Below are 22,323 nucleotides of genomic sequence, written 5' to 3'. Positions count from 1 at the left end.
GTAGTGGCTAATCTCTAGGTGGTGAAAGAACATCTGTTAAAGAAAATGTTTGAGGTTTGTGTGAATAAACTGTTTTCCCAGGTGTGCACGGTATAATTGGTAATTCCCTTCTTGTGGCGTTGAACAGTTACACCTAGACAGGGTTTTCCCATTTGTCATTAAACTTTGCATTTTCTCTCAACTGGAGAGAGAATAAATCTCTTAATTGCTTCCTTAATATATCCTCAGTAGGGCTTCCATCACCTAGCCTTGTTCTGTGCTTCCATCTGAACCAATATAGTAGATGTTAGTGGAACTGATTAACAGAATAGACACAGATTGTTCATATGTAATGACAAATCTGCAATACTTCTTGCAAACTCATTCAGCATCTGTATTATTCTGCATGGTCTTAAAATTGGCTGCAGACTCAAGAGGTCTCTGAACAGAATCTTTCTGCTTTTTGAGTGTGAAAAATAAAAGCTAGCGAATGAGAAATAGACCTTGGGCCTTCTTGGATTTGCAGATAAGTCAACATGAAATAACATTATTGAAAATAACTGCTGGATCAGTTGATGCAAGTTGTGGGTTCCTGATATTGCTGAGACCTTGATGATGCTTATGTTGCAGTTTCAGTGCTTCGTGTAGATCTGTCTCGTTAGTGTTTGATGGACTTTAATTAAAGCAGCCATATGGTGAGTGAGTTCTCAGTAAAGACCTAGAGTGGGTAGATGGTCACTTGCTTGTAGTTAGTTTGCTCAGACACCTCTGTCAGATTCTGACTTTCGATAGTTCTCGTATATTCACTGTCCTGAAGAATAAAATGTATTTGCCATTAGGTAAGAGTTGATTGTGTGATAACAGCTTCTTTGTTCCATTCGTTTAGTATTTAGAGGGAAAAGAGGGTGTACCACGCTGTGAGCATTGGACTGCAAGTGTTCCTTTGAGGCTTTTTTATACCTAAGTGTCACATAAGGGATTGAATTTAGAGTGAGAAAATGGTTTAATCCATTTGGGCCATTGCAATGCTTTCTTCAATGATCTTTTGAAAAAATGGTTAATTTACAATGCTGCTCCATATTTTTCACTGTTCATTCATGTAGATAACCCTTGGTTTAACTTGGTGTTATATTCACCCCTTTTTCTTTACTGTGCTCATTCTTCCTATACGTATTTCTTTGTTTAGTGGTTACCCTTCTCAGAAGAGAGTAACTTCTGTTTCAGGTTGTCTCCCTCCTGCAAAAGTTTTAGTCATTTTAGTTAACAAATGGGTTGGAATATTTACATTCCCAATTTTTTTTTCAGTACTTCAGGGTGAGTTGTCATTTTGTCTTATGAAGGACCTTTTGTTTCTTTTAATGTATTGGTTTTTTAATGTATTGATATATTTGAAAGGTTCAGTTGAGCTGCTTGTTGTGCAACTTATGTCTTTATCTCTATTCTGCTTTGTGAGAATCACTTGCAAAAGTATTCATCCTTGTAAGAAAGAAGGTAAAAGAGAGGGAATAGCCTGCTTGATGCAATTTTTGTTTGGTAGTTGAATGGTTTGGTGGTAGAATACTGTAACTGTATCTTGTTTTCTGTCATGCTTTGTCTTGGAGGATATTATTGCAGTTAAGGAGAGAGCTGTTCCAAAGTTGTGTTGTTTTAAGCCAGTTTTGCTATGGGTACCTTGACTGGGGCAGTTGAAGATCTTGCTCTGAACTTGTCTCTTAAATAAATGAGCAGTTTGGTTTTCCTCATTTTGAATGTGGAGATTGTAGAACAAGTGTCTTCCCAAAATTAGCAAACGTATAAGTATCTTTAAGTACAAGTACTCTTGCAAAACACAAGTCTGTGCAAATTTTTCAGAAAGTTTTTTGCTAAACCTTTTGCTTTTTTCAACTTATGGATATATCAAGAGAGTTATAGGACTAGTATGTGTAAGAATTAAGTTCAGTGGGTTTTAGCAGGTTACTTGCTCTGGTTATTCGCTAATGTTGTGCTCTCTTTGACCGTCATTATGGTGTCTGTAAGTGTTCTTCAATGTATACCTTACATCTGGAGGTGTTTAAGGCACGGGTGGACGAGGTGCTAAGGGGCATGGTTTAGTGTTTGATAGGAATGGTTGGACTCGATGATCCGGTGGGTCTCTTCCAACCTGGTGATTCTATGATTCTATGATCTCTCTTCCACACACACACACATACACACACGTATCTGAAAAAGGAGTATGTTGCAGTTGGAAGCTTAGCATGCCTCTCACAGAAATACTTTTCCAAATTTGATCATAAAAACAAAATAATCAAAGCTTCCGTGCTGAGGCTGGAAGGTCTGTGTGTGTGTGTGTGTGTATGAGTCCAAGGGGAGTGTTTGGTAATTTAATGCCTATGATTTTGCTTGTGGAAAAGCCCTAGTGGATGACTGTAAAAGATTCCTCATGCATTTTTGCTTCTCATTTTCATGTTGAGAACAACTTGGTTCTATCAAAAAGTTTATTAGAAAAAAAAGCTCACCGCAGCCTGGCTGCTCACCAGCCCTTCTGCATATCCGTGTGTGTACAGAAATGTTCTCACAACTTGATTCTGAGTTACTGTGAGCAAGGATAAACCCAGCATTTTTTACACTGCAGTGGCAGGCCAAAAGCTGTATTATTACACTGGTCTTCTCAGAAGAGTTTTAGGCTGTGCCTGCCTGCTGTTCAGGAGTAATTTGGCAGCTTAGAGCAGTTTGAGGTGGTTGCATTGGAGGCTGAGAAGGGCTTTACAGTGATTTTTCACTCTTCTTGGCACTTGCCACATTTTTGTTGTTCAGGGCAGGCTCAAGAAAAGCCAGATTAAACATCACTGGTTTTTGACTGAATTTAAGATATTCAAAAGAGCACATATATAGGTATGATTTCAAGGACAGATTTGATAAAGCACAGCATTGATAAAACCTTGCTGTTCAGGACAACTTGTGAAAGATTTTAATGAATTTATGATCTTTTTGCTGCATTTTTCTTTGTGTGTAAGAATGTTCCAAATAATTGCTAAAGATTTTCTCTATTCTAAGCATGTTGTAAGTTAGAGGCAAAGGAAGATGATGAGAATACTATGTGCATGTCATCTTGACTCATCAAAATGCTTTACAGAAGCAGTCCTTAATTGTAAGCAAGATAATAGAAACTTTATGGAACAAAATCATGTTGTGATTAACTGTTGTTTTTATGACCATCTTGGCCTTGGTTTAGAGCTTTCAGTAACACAAACTCGTTTCTTTACTACTTTCTGCATTAAAATATTTAGTGTAGGAGTTTATGATAAAAAACATCGGGTTTGTTTTTGAAGCAGTAATGCATACTTGGTTAGATTTTTTTTTTTAAAAAAAAAATCTGCAGTTAGATGTAAACGTTCCTCAAAACAAGTGAAAAGTCTCCTATGCTGTTATTCTTTCATATCTAGCTTTTGTTATTGTTCAATTACCATCCCTCTGGGCTATGTAGGGCCTGAATTTCTACCACAGCAAACAGTTAGGGAAAGAAAGAAAGAAAGAAAGAAAGAAAAGAAGCCAATGGTGCCATATGTCAGGAAACAACAAAAAAAATAGTTTTGCTTGTGACATGTAGCCCTTACAGTAGGGTGTTTTGATTCCATATTTACAGGTAATTACAGACATAAAAAAAAAAATTATTATTATTGAATCCTGTGTTCAGTTCTGGGCCCCTCACCACAAGAAGGATGTTGAGGCTCTGGAGCGAGTCCAGAGAAGAGCAACAAAGCTGGTGAAGGGGCTGGAGAACAGGCCTTATGAGGAGCGGCTGAGAGAGCTGGGGGTGTTTAGCCTGGAGAAGAGGAGGCTGAGGGGAGACCTCATTGCTCTCTACAACTACCTGAAAGGAGGTTGTGGAGAGGAGGGAGCAGGGCTCTTCTCCCAAGTGACAGGGCACAGGACAAGAGGGAATGGCCTCAAGCTCTGCCAGGGGAGGTTCAGGCTGGACATTAGGAAAAATTTTTTCACAGAAAGGGTCATTGGGCACTGGAACAGGCTGCCCAGGGAGGTGGTTGATTCACCTTCCCTGGAGGTGTTTAAGGCACGGGTGGACGAGGTGCTAAGGGACATGGTTTAGTGTTTGATAGGAATGGTTGGACTCGATGATCCGGTGGGTCTCTTCCAACCTGGTTATTCTATGATTCTATGATTCATTTGATGAGCACTTAATGTATTTTTGACCTTCGTTCCTCTCTTTGTCTTCAGTGTTTCTGTGTGGGTTGTCACACCTTTTAGTTTACATTTCCTTTGTTCTTAAACTGGAGGTGATGGGGATACTTGGTTCTTGATTTCTTTTTGTTTTCAACCAGGACTTCTAGGACTTTTCCTTGTGTTGACATAACCCGTATGGCAGCAGATGTTGAGCTTGGTGTTTGCTTTGTGAAGAAACCTGCATATGCAGAAATACACAGACCTTAAAACACCTTTGTGACCACCATGTCAGTACAGTCTTCAGCTCTCTGGTTAGAGCAGCCAGTCTAGCAAACCTCTTTTAACCACAGGGACATTTGCTGGATATAATGAGAGATATGACAGTGCTGTATATGGGCATCAGACTGCATTAAAGTTGTTATGGGACAATAGACCACTGGGATAAGGGTGGCATCTTTTCTGCAATATGAGGCATTTCATTCTCAGGTCCTGTCCATGACTGGGAAATGTGCGTAACTACTTAACGTCTGCAAAATCCTGATGATGAGTGCATCTGAATAAAACAATACTGATACTAGCTAGTATGCAGCAATATTATCTCACTTATGTGAGGGCTTCTATCAGTTATCAGGCTCCTCACAATTGTTTTTTATGGTTTGGTTTTTTTTTTTTTTTTTGTGTAGGTGAACCCTTAGTAACATGACAATCCAAAGCAAAGTGTCCTGCAACAGAAATGTTTTCTATTTTCACTGTTATAAGGTGCAGAGGTAGTAACAAATCTGTCTGAAGAGAACTTGTCATCTTTAAATACATTTATTTTGTTGCAAACAGTGAGAGAAAGTTTGTTGAGAAGATGGGTGTAAGGAATTGGCCTCCAGATTCTTCAAGTGACTACAATCACTGCTGATTCAGATTTTGTCTTGAACATCTTATGTAATACACCAGTAGTTGTTGCTTGATCAATTGTTATTGAATGTGCAAAAGACTGTTCTGTAGGCATGTAAGAACCTACTAGAAGACTACAGGTGCTCTAAAATTGAGTTCTCTATCTACCAATAGACTCAGAAATGCATTAAATGAATTAAGTTTTAGATTGGATATTAGGAAAAATTTCTCTACTAGAAGAGTGGTGAAGCATTGGAACAGGCTGCCCAGGGAAGTGATGGAATCTCCATCCCTGGAAGTGTTCAAAAAACTCGTACAAGTGGCATTTCGGACATGGTTTAGTAGGCATGGTGGTGTTGAGCTCTCGGTTGGACTTGATGATCTTGGAGGTCTTTTCCAACCTTAGTGATTCTATGATTATTCAGTTGTAGAATTAAATTCTCATATCTACACGTGCTATCTATAATATTTTTCTCAGTCTTAAACTTAAATTGCTTAGGGACTGGCTGTTTGAATGACTGCATCTTCCTGCCATGGTGCTTGGGGCCAGCTTAGGAGTATTAGATAGTTTCCTCTTAATCTGAATAAATGCAGGGCTTGTCACTGAAGTCTTTTACTTCAGTGTTTCTCTTTTCAAGTGATAGGCTTCAGTAAGGTGTTGATATTCTGCCTTCGTGAGGTTTGAATTTGAAAATATTTGTTTGTTAGGTCTTTCTCTGAACTTCTATGACCAAAGTAAGGCAAACCATTAAACTTATGTATCTGAACATCCCTTTTTTTGAATAACAGGAGTTCAGTTTTGGGCGACTATTTTTTTTTTCTGGCAATTATACATTACTCTTAAATAGCAGGCATTACAAAGGTAAGAAAAAAGAAATATGACCTAAAATAATTATGATGGAAGCAAGGGTAAAGATTCAGGTTTGGAAAACCTACAGTGGAAAGGGAAAAGGAATGAAAAGACTAACCTGCTGTGCTTTTGCCAGAAATGCTCCTGAGTTTGTTTATAGATTCCCAAATTCTCAAACACTATAGGCTTAGTTGAAAAATACATTTTAAAAGTAACTATTTTTTTGTGATGTGTGTGCACGTTTATGTTTTTCAGACTCTCAGTGTCCAGTCTTCAACAAATGGTCAATTTGTCTCTCCCAGTGATATTCAGTTGAAATGTAATTACTGCAAAAGTTCTTTTTGTTCAAAGCCAGAAGTACTGGAATGGGAGGTAAGGGGAGTTTTGGTGTTATCTTTAGAATGATGAAATATTTAGAAGTTTACATCTATAACTCTGATGCAGCTTTTCTAGATAGCTATTTTATAAAGTATTGAAGCTTAAGAAAATTAAGTTAAAATATACCTGATTCTGAGGAACGCCATGTAACTTTAGGATGGATAAAAGCAGAAGCCTTTGTTCATAAGTAACAAATAAAAATACATCTGTGGAATTCAAAGAAAAATGTAATTTCTCACATCAGCTCTTAAGTTTGAAATCTGCTTTCATCTTTAGTTACTGTATTACTGTAGATATTATAGACCATTGTTACCCTTCTTGATGAACTGACAGAAGTATCAGAAGAGGATATGCTAAGATTGATTGGCATATTTTCTGTTCAGCATTTTCATATGAAATGAGGGATATTTGTGGCACTCACTGTCAGCTTGAAAGTTGTTAATTTTTAGCATTAGAAGCCATATTCTAATTGTGAGTTTGCACTTCTGTTTATTTTGGGTGGTAAGGTTGTCATAATGGCAAACTATTATTTAAAGTTACACTCCAGGTCTTAAGATGTCATTTATTAACCCTATTTGTGATGCTTTGCAACTTTGCATTTAGAACAAAGTGTATCAGTTCTGCAGCAGAGCATGTGCTGATGATTATAAGAAACTGCACTGCATAGTTACATACTGTGAATACTGTCAAGAGGAGAAAACGCTGCATGAGACGGTGAATTTCTCTGGCATCAAAAGACCATTTTGTAGTGAAGGTATGTATCTATTTGGTTTTTTGGTCATTGTTGTTTTACTGCAGTTGACTTTCTATGTTGATATTTAATGTTAAAATTTAAGGTAACAACTCATTCTGTTGTACTTGAGGCTGAAACTGAAGTTTGATCATCGTTATTAATGAAGTGCATATACCTGTTAATTTACTTGAGCTGCTTTTATCAGCCTTTGTTGAGGTTTTTCACCACTTCAGGTTAAGGAAGAGTGGGCAGCACTGTTAAGTGTGTGTGTGTACAAATACGTACACACACACACACACAAAATTATCCAGTCTTTTTTGGAAATTATTCAGTAGAGCCGATACCAACAAAACTGCATTGAGCAATACCAAGCTTTCTATTTAATTAGTGTTTTCAAGAGGTAGTGCAACAGTGGAAACTCTTTCTACATTGGCTTAGAATAGTTATTCAAGCAATAACTTGATTGATACCTGTTGATGTGTGTTGATTACTGTCATTGCAATTTTCCTGACTAACGATTTGAATTTTAAACAAGAAAGCAAACTAAAAAAGGAGGTGTATGGACATAGGATTATTTTTAAGTTACGTTAAAATATAGATTGTTTTAATAGAAACGGCAAAATACAGTCTTAGTAAGAACTAATTTTTTCCACTTCTGGGATACTGGTGTTTAATACTGCTATTAGAAGTTTTCACATCAAGTTTGGATGACCTATCCTGAAGGATATAGTGAATATTTTTTTCTTTACTTATAATAACACTTCCACTATCATTTGATAAACCTTGCTGAAGGTTCTCTGCTTTCAAGCACATTAAGCAGCAGGTATTCCGATTTACTTGTAGTAGGATTCTGTTATCCTGGAGAGGGTGAAGTGCGGGGCTAGAGGCAACCTTCCCTCCACGCTGTTTCTCATCTCTGGACTCTGCAATCTCTGAGTGGGGCTTAGGTTTCTTTACCATCATTGCTTTCTTTTTGTGCTCTGGACTGCAGAGTGTTTGCTGGAGAGGAAAAAAGGACAAAGCAAGTCCCAGTTTTGTAGTGTATCGTTGTAGTGCTCAGTAACATCCAGCTAGAAATAGTTTATGTGAATAAACGATTCCACAGAATATATTCAAAGACAAGAGCAAGCTGATTTTGACCTGGAGATTACAGTATGTTCTGGTATTACTGTGAATACTGTGCCTCGCTCCTTTCAAAGCCTGGTGGCTGTGACAATCGAATCAGTAATATTCATAATGCGAGCTGTGCCATATTACTGCTTCTGTAGATATATTTCTGTTTGAGGAGGCTTGAAATAAGTGAGAACTTGTTCCTTATTGGAAAGTTTGGGGAAGGAAAGAAATGAGACCACTCTCCCCTCCATGAATACGGTTAGTACTGGGGCGAAACCGTTATCGGACTTTTTTAGTGCGGCTCCCAAGTTTGCATGTGTTGGACTGCCAGCTGGAGAGAAAAAATTATCTTTATAGAATGAATAGAAGAAATGTTGCCTTTGAGATCAAATTTATTGGCTTACTGTGAGGATCTGAACCACTGAACAATAGAGAGAAGGTAGTCAAAAGCACCGTTAAGTAGAAAGTAACTTGAATAAATATGGCACACGTCTGCTAGCTGCAGCTTGGGTCTACTTTGTGATGCATGTGAAAAAGGTTTAATCTGTTTTATTCAATGAAAACAACCTGCTGGCCTAGACAGGAGCTCTGTAGAAACAACCTAGGCCCTGTATTTTACAGGGAAGCCAATGATTGTCATTAATTGCTGCAGAAATAACAGAATCCAAGAACTAACAGCGTTTAGGTCTGACACTGTGGGGAGAGGGCCAGGTCTTCGGGTGGACTGAGTGGAGGTCAACAAATAGAAGTTCTTTCATCAGAGGTGGTAGATTTCTCCTTCCCCCTTTTCTGGGCACCCAGGCACCACATTTTTTTCCTTTATATAATAGTCTTTTTCCAGAAATATGTCCAAATGTTTGTGAAGCAGGAAAACTAGTAGACGAATGAAATAAACTGGAGGCCACTCTGGTTTTCATACTGCAGTGTTCAAGGAGCTTCACCAATGTAGTTTATTTTGTTGCGCATGCAATTATTCTTCAACAGAAGACAATGTGTTAAGATTTGAGAGGAAATAACCTGAGATGCTCTGTCACAAATTATTGGCATTTTTGGAATAAATTGAATTCTGAAAGGAAAATATTGGAAAATTTTAGTTGTGTGTTTATAAAAGAAGTCTTCTAGATAAAATCAACAGAAGTTAAACAGGTATTGAAATTCCTTCTTGAGTGCTTATTTGTTCTACGTTCAAACAAACTGCTGGAAAAGCATATATAAGATCAACCACAAATACCCCCTGAGTGCTTATATCTGCCTAGCTGGAGTATTGAAGATATCATCATTCCTCTGCTCACCTTCTTCATACCTGAGTTGTTTTGTTGGTTTTTTTTTTTCCACACATGCACATCTGTAGATATTTACACACAAACCATGGCACCCACATTAAAGTCTCTGGGATCAATACTTCTGTGCAATTTCATTCCAACTATGTTTTTTATATGTTTCTTTTGAGAAATTAAAAATACATGCAGTGACCAGCTGAAACTTCCAAAGTGTAATTAGAACTGACCTATCATTTGCGCTAAAGATTGTTATTACTTCTTTCATGGAGCACAGTATGATTTTTCTGTTTCTGTCCAAAAATCACATGCTATATGGAGGACGAACAACCTGAACACACTACTTGAAAGAGTTTAATCTGTTCCCCATGTGCTGAGGCTTTGGAAATTAAACTGTCCTGGAGTTTTGCCACTAGAATGCCTCATTCCAAAATACCAGTACCTGAATTAAATAACATGTACGTTATATATAGGCTGAAGCAAGAATATTTGAGTTGCTTGTGGATTTTTATATACGTGTGGTTGCATGAGTGGCTACTGAGGATAGTCTGTGCAAGCGTTTAATCCTGAGGAAATCTTCAAGTTACTGAGTTTTGGGGTTTTTTAGTATCTATGCCTTCTGAGGATCTAGGAGAACAAATCAATCTTTGGCAGTCCAGCGAGGGAACTGGTTTATTTTCAGTATCACCATGACTTTTTTTGTTTGTAGATTTATCTTGCATTGAATCATCTTTTCAATAGAACTAAGTATTATGATTTAAATAACACAAACTTTGTAATAATTTTATAATGTGAATTTCAATTGCACTGATTTATATCCAGTAATAATCTTCTTGGAAGGAGAAGGTCAGTAAACTCTGGAGTAACGCCGTTATCTGATGCTTGGGAGTTCCTTTCAAATTGATAATGCAGATAAAGGACAGCTATTACACTAGCAGCTGTACTATCCTCTTGATAATATGCTAATACGTTTCTGGGAATTATGGACTCTGCAAATTAAACTCAATGTGAACAATTCTGATGTTTCATCTAAGTAGAGAACTCCTTTTGAATTACTATGCAGCTGACAAGTGGAAAAAGAAATTTAGGATATTAAGTGATTTCAGAACTGAGTACGTCTAGGAAAGATGTATGTTTAAAGCACTGTAGATTTTAGAGTGACATTTCTTCAACCACTACTGCACAGTGGATTGTTCATTCAGTGTTTGGTTGATTAATTTTTTAGATTCCTATGAAAACACTACAGATACTGGGAATAGCCTAGACACAAGAATGTTAAACTTTATACAGGTGCTTACAACCAGTTAAGATACTAGCTGGAATCTATAGCAATACCTCTAGTTACTAGAAACATTAAAAAGCCAGTTTCAGAACAGATGTTTGATATGAAGCGTTGCTGAGACTTAGTTACAGTTGCTGGGCTTCTCTGGTAGGTGGAAAACTGCACTGAGGAAGAGTTGGTACGCTGGCACTGCCCAGCTGAGCGGCCGCGTTCACCCAGGGGGAAGGATGTGGCCATCAAGCCTGCTTGAACCTCTTAATTTTTGATATATGGTTTCATTATTGTTAAATGTGAGACCTACAGAAATTGTCTAAACGTAGCTCTTTTTTTTTATAGTTTACTTTATTGACTGTCTGTTTTTAGAGACACTGATAGACCTTTGAAAAATAAAATATACATGATTTTGGGCTAGTGTGGAGAAATTTTTGAAGACTGAAACAAAGCAGGCATTTTTATGAAAAATAAGGTTAATGTCATTCTCTTCTCCCAAATAACAGGTGATAGGACAAGAGGAAATGGCCTCCAGTTGCACTTGGGAGATTTAGGCTAGGTGTTAGGAAATATTACTTCACTGAAAGGGTTGTCTAGCCTTGGAACAGGCTGCCCAGGGAAGTGGTTGACTCCCTATTTTGGAGGTATTTAAAATACCTGTAGGTGTGTGGCAGTTAGAGACAGGGTTTAATGGTGGACGTTGTAGTGTTAGGTTAATGATTGGAATTGATCGTCTTAGAGGTTTGTTTACAGCCTGATTTGGTGATTCTGTAATTACAACTTGCTAAGTGCATTCTACTTTGCAGTAGGTCCTCATAAAGCTATCAAAGATTGATAAGTGATATAGAATGTAGTTACAGGAAAAAAAAAAAACGTTTAGTGTATGTAAAATTTCATATCACACCTAAGAGGTTTTTTATTATGCAAAACACTTAAAAGCTCTTGGGTTTGTGCTTCACAGAGCTGTTACCTCCCTCTCTGCAGCTCTCACAGTGGCCTACCATGTTAAAATAACTCGTGCTTGCTATTGTACCTTTTCAGCTTTAGCCTACCATGTTAGACAGTTTGGTTTTGCTTCTGACCGCTTCTGTTGGCAGTGACCAGCTAAGATAAATTCTAACCTGAAATGTTAGCTGCCTTGTGGCTTTCTTTTGGATGTTTACTTGGTGATGAGTTGGAGTATCTGGGCAAAAGGGGTAATAAAACACGTTTTAAATACTGCAAAATGTGCATTCTAGAAAAATACCCTTTCACAATTGCAAGAGTTGTGTTGTGACTGAAGGAAGATATTCCTTTCCCACAAATCAGATTAGTAGAAAAGTAAAAGTCAGCCTCTGAGGGATTTTGAGGTGCCTGAATTGTTCTGAGAGAGTGCAGTCTCCGTTGACTCTTTTGGACAGAAGTTAACAATGGGGTGTCCCTTGTCATCAATTTGTGCCATGGCAGCTTTTGTTAGAGAACTCTGATTGGCACAGTGTAGCTGGTAGGGCCATGCTGTCTTATTTAGTAGACCAGTATTAAATCTTTGAGCTGCAGATGACTATTCCAAACAGATTTTGTTACTGTAAAAGCTCAAAGATACTTTTCTGCTGATAAAAACGAGTTACGGCATACTCAAACCAGAAATGTCCCTTATGAAACGCTTAACAGGTTCCCTGACTGCAAAAGCACTAAGTGAAGGTTCTTGGCTGTGCTGAAGGAAAGAATAGATCCACACCTTTCAGACAAATTCACATGGAAGAGCTGGAGAGTTGGTTCTTGTGGTGTTCCGTTTGTGGAGGAGTCTAATCATGTAGATTAAGTTTCCACTTAGTTCTTGTGGGTTGCATGTCTTCTGCAATGACTTGACATTTTTAACTTGTTAACCTGGATTTTGATACTTCTGACAGTGTTCTTGAGGTTGAAAAAACTGAAAGATAGAGCTAGGCTGAGGAAGAGATTATATGTTTATCTTCCCTCTGTAGAGGGAGAACGTTGATGCTGTTTAACATCATTTAAATTTTAATTTGAGTACAGGCTGTGCTGAATCTTGATATTTGAGATTTTTTTGTTGTTGTTGTTCATGGAGAGTTAATTTCTAACATGCTCAAGAATATCAAGTGAAATCCTGTGCGTTGTTCGACTGCTGTGCTCCTTATTAGATCAGCATTCTTTGCCTTAATTCCACTGTCGTGTCTTTGAAAAGGTTTGAGACAGTTCTTCAGACTAAGGCAGCATTGGCCATTGCAGGTAAGGGATGATGACAATTAAAGGCTCTGAGATCATAAGCGCAACAAGAAGAAATCTTAGAAAGATGCCTTTTGTTAACTTGAAAGGATAAAGAATTTGGAAAGGATTAGGAGCAAGCAAAAACTGAGTAACTGAATGGGAGTAAGAAGGAGAAGAAAGGAAGGAGTTACGATCTAATATCAGAAGATGTTAGGATAAACTGACGATGTATGAAAGTTGAGTTGAATAATAAAATAATACAAGGTTTGTAAGCAGAAGACAAGTAAGGAGGTAGGATACACAGTCTCTTTGCGACACAGAGAGGAATGGGTCTATTTTAATGGTAATCCAAGCAGGACCCAAAATTGCATGCGTTGTATCTGTTTTCCTAAGGATAGTGATGTTTATTTTGAAGCCAGAGACCATGGATGGTAGGGATATAGGTAGAGGAGAGGTAGGTGATCATTGCCTTTGAATCAGTGCAGAGGAGGGCAGCAGAAAGATGTGGATGGAATGTAGCTCCAGAAATCTTGAAGAACTAGCTTGTGATGCTACAGGCTTCTCAATGCTACAGGCTTTCTGATATGACAGACCTGTTCTTGTTCTTCTCTAGATTCAGTTGTTAACAGTTGAAGTTATTAAAAGATGAGAGAACAGCAAATCTTGTCTGTAGCTTGAAGGAAGAAAGCAGTCTAGTAAGTACAGCCTTTCAGAGGTAAAATCTAATTGCTTCTAGGATGGAACAACTACTTTCTATAAAAGATGTTATTTTGGGTCTTAAAAAGAGACTAGTGTTGAGGACTCAGGAAGTGTTCCTAGTTCAGCATTCCTTTTTCACAGCTGCCAGTGAGGTGAACATACTGGACTTTCCATGATTCAGGTAGGTGCTGCTGGTAGAATAGGGTGATTTTCTTAGTAAGTCACTTGCCCTGAGTCTGCAGACAGTCAAGTGAAGCATGTTTCCTACTGAGGATGGCTCTGCAGGGCTGAACCTGGTAGTTTTCAGCTCTGAGCGAAAGGAAGTTCTCTTGACCTGGAACACACTTGCAGAAAAGGTTTGGAGGAACTGCTTGTGTGTTGTCCGGTCAGTAAGCCTGTTACATGTGTTCAGACCCTTCTCTCTACAGTTTGTGAGGGGAACCAAAGTTGAAGGATGTTGGAAGAGGTAGGTTATTTTGTGTTGGGTTTTCCTTGGGAACCAGAATTCTTATAGCATAAGTCAGGATAAATTACACTGATTTAGCAGCTACTCAGCTACTGGGTTTTGCCTGGTTCAGATTTTGAGTTGGAAGTACTTTGTCTGAAAATGCTCCTTAATTATCCGTCTGAGACAGTTGACGTGTGGGATGGATGATCTTCTGTTAGAACTTTGCTAAAGAACGTAATTGATTATCTGTGTAGCTTGAACCAGATGACCTGCACTTACATCTTTTTCTTTGAAGTTAAAAGTTATTTTCTCTTAGAGTCCCTTGAAAGCACTCGAGATTTCCATCTGATCACACTGTAACTTGTGTGGCTGGTGTTACGGCAGAAGTCTTGAGAACGTAGGTTTTTACTCATATCTCTTTTTTCAAAATGTTGGGGCTGTCAGCTGTTTGTCTGAGGCAGTGCTTATACTCATGAATCCCAAGTCCCCAGGGGAGTTAGACCTGCCAATCCCTCGGGATTTTAGTGTTTAAATTGGAAAGATCAGACAACCAGTACTTTTTGTATTATTTTATTATTATTATTGTTATGTTGTATGTTATTTTGTATTATGCTGTCAACCAAAGACCACTTCTTGGTCACAGCTACAAAGCCAGCATGGATGCAATGGCTGTTGATTCAAGATTTACATTATGCACCATGAAGACCAAGTTGTTAGAGCTCCAAATTTATTTTGCCAAAGGCCAATACCCTTTTCCCTACTTCAAAGAAAGTATTACTATTCCAATTCCAATTAAAACTATAGCATTATAATAACAAGTTATATCCTAGGAATGCACAAAGACCTAATGAAAATACGTCCTATAAAAAGAAAGGCGCTTTGTTTTCCCTTTCTCTGAAGAGACAAGATCTTTAAGGAACCAAATGGTCCCTCGTCAGGTGGATTAAGTTATCTATTAAAAAGACCTAAAAAAGCATCAGACAAATGTGAAGAATTTTGCCCATGATGTTGCAGAAAGAAAAGCTTGTACTTCGTTTTAGAAGTCTTTGAGGTTCCAACAATTTCCTTTCAACATCTGAAGTTTTATAAGTAAGAGTTTTCTAGAGGCCTCCTTCAGAAAGAAGTCCTGCAGTCAATGGTCTGTAAAAAAAATCCTTTGTTTTTCAGACTGGAAATGATGGAATTTTGGACTTTCTGTTTCCCCTTACTTAGTGTTCACTACTCATTATTTTCCATGAGTCACAGAGATGTGGGAGGTGTTTAATGTAGAATGGAAAATTTCTTACCTGATAACTTTTTTTTTTAAGGTAGCAGTAGAATCTTCCTCAATTTAGCTCCCTGTAGTTTAGCAGCCAAGAAAAATGTCAGCCTTACGCATTTGTTTTTGTAGGCTAGTTACCAGGTTCACATAGCTTATGTGATTAGTAGGAGTACTCTGCTACCAGTAGCCTTGAAAGGTGGATGAAGCATTGAATGGCTCTTCTAAGGCACAGCTGAAGAGGAGGATACCTTGTGATGCTGAGCTATCTCTGGACTCGTAAAGAAGTGGAAAGAATCTGACGCCCCATACAATAATGAGGAATTCCTGAGGGTGCAGGAAAAAATACTTGCAAGAAATTTTCAGTGCTTTAATGGATACTTTTAGTGACAAGCTTGCACACACTGGTGTGTATTCTGGCTGGAAAGCTGCCTGGAGGAGAAAGACCTGAACAAGAGCCAGCAGTGTGCCCAGGTGGCCAAGAAGGCCAGTGGCATCTTGGCTTGTGTCAGAAACGGTGTGACCAGCAGGTCCAGGGAGGTTATTCTCCCTCTGTACTCGGCACTGGTGAGACCGCTCCTCGAATCCTGTGTTCAGTTCTGGGCCCCTCACCACAAGAAGGATGTTGAGGCTCTGGAGAGAGTCCAGAGAAGAGCAACAAAGCTGGTGAAGGGGCTGTAGAAGAGGCCTTATGAGGAGCGGCTGAGAGAGCTGGGGTTGTTTAGCCTGGAGAAGAGGACGCTGAGGGGAGACCTCATTGCTCTCTACAGCTACCTGAAAGGAGGGAGCTGGCCTCTTCTCCCAAGTGACAGGGGACAGGACGAGAGGGAATGGCCTCAAGCTCCGCCAGGGGAGGTTCAGGCTGGACATTAGGAAAAAAATTTTCATAGAAGGGGTCACTGGGCACTGGCACAGGCTGCCCAAGGAGGTGGTTGAGTCACCTTCCCTGGAGGTATTTAAGGAATGGGTGGACGAGGCACTGAGGGACATGGTTTAGTGTTTGATAGGAATGGGTGGACTCGATGATCCAGTGGGTCTTTTCCAACCTGGTGATTCTGTGATTCTATCTTCATGATTATTGTTTCCTTCAGAGCACTGTATTTAACATCTGAATTAGTTGAACAGTAAGGGTGATTGCTTGATTTGGCAGTTGCCATCTGCACTGCCTGTTTTGTGTGTCAGTAATTTTCTTTGTTCTATTGTTGAGAAAAATCAGCTTTATAACTTAACAACTGTGTTTTAAACCATTTTTTACCTACAGCGTGTTATGTGTATGATATTCTAGAATTGTATTGCTTTGACATTGCTAGCAAGTTTAATTGGTTAGCAAAGCTTGTAGCAAAGCAAGTTAAAATTCCTCAATAACCTTTTGGTTTTGGAAGATGCTGTCTGTTGCAATTTCCACTTGCGTTCTTGTTCTTTTAGTGATTTCAAAGGAATATCTCAGTTTCACACATATAAAATTCTACCCTAACAGACAACAGCGCAAGTCACTTCATTGAAATTACTGAATGTGTTATAATTATGGTACTATTATTTTCTGTATGCCAGAGGAAGTGCAGCAGATACGTTATGTGTTGAGTTTCATAGCTTGCCAGAAGCACAGAGGTCTGCATGTGTTAATCTGTGTGCACTAGCAAGGTGGGCACTTGGGGAAGGCTTGAGTTGGAATCTTAGTGGTACTGTGGTAGTTGGGAGATCATAAAAAAAGATACAGTACCATAGTGGTACTTCCTGGACTTCAGCAAAGCCTTTGACACAGTTTCTCACAGCATTCTGCTTAGGAAACTGTCAGCCTCTGGCCTGGACAGGCGCACACTCTCCTGGGTGGAAAACTGGTTGGCTGGCCGGGCCCAGAGAGTGGTGGTAAATGGTGTGAAATCCAGCTGGAGGCCAGTGACAAGTGGGGTTCCCCAGGGCTCAGTGCTGGGTCCCGCCCTGTTCAATGTCTTTATCAATGACCTGGATGAAGGCATCGAGTGCACCCTTAGCAAGTTTGCGGATGACACTAAGCTGGGTGGAAGTGTCGATCTGCTGGAGGGTAGGAAGGCTCTGCAAAGGGATCTGAACAGGCTGGACTGCTGGGCAGAGTCCAATGGCAGGAGGTTTAACAAGGCCAAATGCCGGGTCCTGCACTTGGGGCACAACAACCCTATGCAGTGCTACAGACTAGGAGAAGTCTGTCTAGAAAGCTGCCTGGAGGAGAGGGACCTGGGGGTGTTGGTTGACAGCGACTGAACATGAGCCAGCAGTGTGCCCAGGTGGCCAAGAAGGCCAATGGCATCTTGGCTTGTATCAGAAACGGCGTGACCAGCAGGTCCAGGGAGGTTATTCTCCCTCTGTACTCGGCACTGGTGAGACCGCTCCTCGAATACTGTGTTCAGTTCTGGGCCCCTCACCACAAGAAGGATGTTGAGGCTCTGGAGAGAGTCCAGAGAAGAGCAACAAAGCTGGTGAAGGGGCTGGAGAACAGGCCTTATGAGGAGCGGCTGAGAGAGCTGGGGTTGTTTAGCCTGGAGAAGAGGAGGCTGAGGGGAGACCTCATTGCTCTCTACAACTACCTGAAAGGAGGTTGTAGAGAGGAGGGTGCTGGCCTCTTCTCCCAAGTGACAGGGGACAGGACAAGAGGGAATGGCCTCAAGCTCCACCAGGGGAGGTTTAGGCTGGACAATAGGAAAAAATTCTTTACAGAAAGGGTCATTGGGCACTGGAACAGGCTGCCCAGGGAGGTGGTTGAGTCACCTTCCCTGGAGGTGTTTAAGGCATGGGTGGACGAGGTGCTGAGGGATATGGTTTAGTGTTTGGTAGGAAAGGTTGGACTCGATGATCCGGTGGGTCTCTTCCAACCTGGTTATTGTGTGTGATTCTGTGTGATAGACTGAAGTTCTGTGTGGATGTTATCTTGTACCTCCAGTGTTCAATATAGGCAGTTACTTCGTCTTCTCATACTGTTCTCTTCTGTAAAAATAGCACATTTACAGAGATAGATGGTGTATGATTTAGGCATCAGCTGAACAGACGGTAGATTCAAGCTAGTTTAAATACATTATATTCTCAAAATAGTCTATGTAATAGCTACAGCATTCATCTTTTAATGCATTTAATACATTAGAATGTCTTTTGTAATTGTCTTGAGGGAGAATCAGATTATTGAACATAGCTCTTGTTATGGCAACCTTGAAATTATGACTGCAAAGCAAATACAAAATAAAACTCATCTAATGTGAAGAGAAAAAATAAATGATTAATTGCATACAAATCCTACACAGTTTTTGTATGTACTCTCCTGTTGCTGCATAATTGTTCTCAGTACTGATCACTGCTTCCTTTATAGTTACTTTTTTAAGAAACACTCCTCAGTTCTTAGGTCATCTTGTACCTGTTAGTGTTTTTAAAAATTATTGAGTTCTTAAGTGGTTTATTGCATTAATATGAATGAAAGTAGTAACAGAAATAAGTTGATCCTTGAAGATAGGTATTGTTTTAGTGGATAGTGTCACCTAGCTTAAAATTTATGCTCATCATTGTCTGGATATCTGGCATTATGAGGCTATGTAACTGAGCGATGAAATTCCAAATCAACACTTTTGCATGAGTCTATATGAAAACAAAATTATGTGGTTTTTTTCTGACTGTTCATTCAGGGATTTGATAAGTGCAGATTCAAGCATAGTCACATGAAACCATAGAGTTGTGCAGGAAAGGTATTCAGGTAAAAATGTCTTGAAATATAGTCTACTATGCAACCTGAATTTGTCCGAAGCCCCAGTTGTTAGCTGTTGTTATATTAATTTGATTTTCAATTTTTAACTCTTAAATGTGATATCTCTCTGTAAAAATTACTTTGTTCCTAATGTTTAAAATCTGTTTCCAGGCTGCAAGCTGCTATATAAACAAGACTTTGCAAGACGGTTAGGACTGAGATGTGTTACTTGTAATTACTGCTCACAGCTGTGCAAAAAGGGAGCAACTAAGGAACTTGATGGTGTAGTGAGAGATTTCTGCAGTGAAGAGTGCTGTAAAAAATTTCAGGACTGGTACTACAAGGCAAGTAACTCAGAATTTTTGACAAGAGCTCCACAGTTAAAAAAACCGAAAATGCACATGTGAGGATATCTCAAGGACTGTGCAGCAAATATGGCTTACTTCAGCAAAGCATTTGCTACACAATAAGCAAATGTGTTAGTTTAATCATTTGAGTTTTCTTAGATCATAGAGCAGCGTTTCTACCATCTGATTTTATTAATTCATTTGGCAAGGAAGTCTTGAATTCCAGAAAAACAAGAAGCTACTATGTATATTTGTTACTTTACAATTCCATTTTTTTTTTCCTCCTCAATCAATACCATCTTTTTCTTATCAAAACTTCCTCAATGTCTATTCAGAATGTTGAAAACACTGTTAATAGCAGCTGGATGATACCTTGAGTTGACTGACAATAAACTAGGTTAGCAGAGTTTTTCTTGTTCCCATTTTTGCCTCCTTTTTTTGCCTTTCCCCTTCTCCCACAGTTTGAACTGCAGAGGCTCTGATTGTTCAGTATTTACCAGTGGAAAGGATGCCAAAGGGAAAAGCAAGACCAAATGGATTTCTAATAAAAATTGAAATCAAACAGATGGCATCTATTTCTAAATCTCTGGAAGCTTAACTACCTTGTGAAGCACAACCAGCAAAGAGTTCACATTAAGAGATGTTTTGTTTTCGTTTTTGAAAGAAAGAAAGGTGAAATTGGACTGGGTTTAATCTGCAATTAATACCATGGATAAAATATTTGATCTCTGGTGTGAACATCCTGGAAAGCTACACTGATAATCCCAAAACAAGAACTACACTTGTGGATGCAGTTGCAAAAAAGACAGTACAAAATTCATCACCTTACAAAAACTCTGTACACAGCCTGAAAGGCAATAAAAAGCTTGAAATGTTAGAGGGCTAGATGTAAGTCCTGTAATTGAAGATGATCTGCCTGCCATAAAAGAACTGAATCTGAAGAAGTATCTGATATTTTGGAATGGCTGATTGCAGAAATGTCATTATTTTGAATAATGTGTTTAGGGTCCTGTTAGACACTCCTGAAAGAGAACTACTGAAGACCAGGATGTGTTTCTTCTGCCTCATATGAAAACAGGGTGAAGAATCTTGACTGCCAAGTTTTTAAGCTTACTAAAATGTCAACTTCATACAATAATATTTAATCTGTATGCCTTTAGAACTTGGGGTATGGGGTGCAATTTATCCCTGCGTAAAAAGTGCCTTCTGATAGAGAACTTAATAAAGCTTTGGTGTGCTTTAGAACTCTCTTGGTGGTTTAGCAAAGAACTGTAGTCTGGGGGTGTGCATACCAAACTAGTTTTGTATACATAAACTTCTGTGGAAGCTTGTACTCCGATTCTGGTTTGAGAATTACTTGAAAACTCTGACCAGGTTGTCTTTCTGATCCATGGGATAAGGCAATAATTTAATTGGCCCATTAAGTCTGATTAAGAAATGCCTTTGGCACTGTGGTACAGGAAGGTTAGAGATGATGCCATGAAAAGGCAATTTAATCTAAACTTGCTGGTAACTTTTGATACTTTTGATGATGCTGAAGTGTTAGGTATTTTTACTTTTTGAATCTTAACACTAGTTCCCCTAGCAAGTGTTACTTGAAATTGAACTGTTGATTTATTTTTTTTAAAGACTACTTAAAACCTTTGCCTAATTCAGTTCTGGTTATAAAAGTTTTGGATCTGTTACAAGGGGGAGACATGTAATAGGTTGTGGAAAACTGTGTGGTTTGCTAGAATTGTGGGGTTTTTTTTCCTTTACATCCTTGCTGGTAACTTCTCCCGCTTTTATAAAAACATCACTCCACATATCTTAGATTTGGTAGTGCCTTGTTAGCTAATGTTCTCGCCTAGCTATAAATAGATAATAATCAAAATATGGGAAGACAGAATAGATAAGGACCCCTCCCCGAATTTGTACTTCATTTGCTGTTTTTGTCTGTTAGCTTCTTAAAAGAATAGTTACACATGTATGAGCTTTGTCTCATTTATGCAATGTCCAGTGTTATTTTGGAGTTTTAATGAATGTATACATGAAGATAAAGTAGTGATAACCTAGCAATGTTTTAACACCAGCACTGTGTTCATTAAACAACTGTTTGTCTCCATCTCTTTGTCTACTTTTTTTTTATGGACACATCTTTCTCATAGTATTATCTGGAAAGCATCTTAACTTCTAAAAAATAATGAAGTATTATGGGAGAGCTTCCCTAAATGCCAAAATCTCTTCTTAAAAAGCCAGAAGAAGGTAGCAGTGATAGAAGCACAACAGACTGTTACCTAGAAGTGTTAGAAGCACTTGTGTAGATGTGTTCTTCAAACTTAGTGTGAGGGATTGAAATGTAAAAGACTAGTTTAGTCCTAGTCATCTGTTGGGTGACAGCTACAGTTACTAGTTGGTGCCAGGTTATGAGGAAATTTCTTCTGTATGACCTCTATACACCTCTAAGACGAAAGGTAAATTTTTTGGTGTCATGAGGTTCAGCCCCCTAAGTTATTAGAGCTCCTTTTGTAAGCTACAATTGCATGCCATGGTTTGGTTGTTAATCTGAAAAATACCTGAGAAATTTCAGTATAAATATTTTAGTAGCCTGATGATTAATGATAGCTTCAATCATTTGATGTTACTTTTACTGGAGCATTGAAAGTATCTTTAAAGGCAGTATACAGGGCTGAGAACAGCACAGAAATCTGTTCTTGAAATACGCGTTGTGAAACATCGCTGAAAACGCTACAGCTGAAGTGTGCTTACAGGTCATTCAAGGCTACAGTGGAGCATTGATTGAGCTGAGCATGTACGGTTGATGACTGTGTTCAGCGCAGGTCAGATGTCTTCATCTTCAGCAAAGACTAAGTAGGAGGTAGGGATCTGCAGTCTGAGACCTAGAAAAATTGTGGCTGATGAGCTTGAATAGCACTGGTTGTCAGCAGTGGTAAAACTTGAAACAGTGGAGCCAGCGTTTATCTAAATGGCAGCAAGACAGCCTTGTGGAATTGCTCTTGTCTGAATGTAGC

The 22,323-nt window shown here is 38.9% G+C and overlaps 1 protein-coding gene across 4 annotated transcripts in view; it reads left to right on the top strand.

The window, feature by feature from the left end:
• The window catches only part of ZMYM2 (zinc finger MYM-type containing 2), a 96,140-nt gene that overhangs the window by 50,431 nt on the left and 23,386 nt on the right, over positions 1 to 22,323 (top strand). For all 4 annotated transcript variants that reach the window (XM_069883464.1, XM_069883463.1, XM_069883462.1 and 1 more), the window contains 3 exons: positions 6,131 to 6,247; positions 6,857 to 7,007; positions 19,137 to 19,309. In XM_069883464.1, the coding sequence (XP_069739565.1) occupies positions 6,131 to 6,247; positions 6,857 to 7,007; positions 19,137 to 19,309 (441 nt within the window). The remainder of the gene's footprint in view (positions 1 to 6,130; positions 6,248 to 6,856; positions 7,008 to 19,136; positions 19,310 to 22,323) is intronic.

Source organism: Phaenicophaeus curvirostris, chromosome 1 (assembly GCF_032191515.1).
Source record: "Phaenicophaeus curvirostris isolate KB17595 chromosome 1, BPBGC_Pcur_1.0, whole genome shotgun sequence".
NCBI classification, from domain to species: domain Eukaryota; kingdom Metazoa; phylum Chordata; class Aves; order Cuculiformes; family Cuculidae; genus Phaenicophaeus; species Phaenicophaeus curvirostris.
Note: the sequence above shows the minus strand (reverse complement) of the source record. Positions and strands in the feature narration are given on the sequence as shown.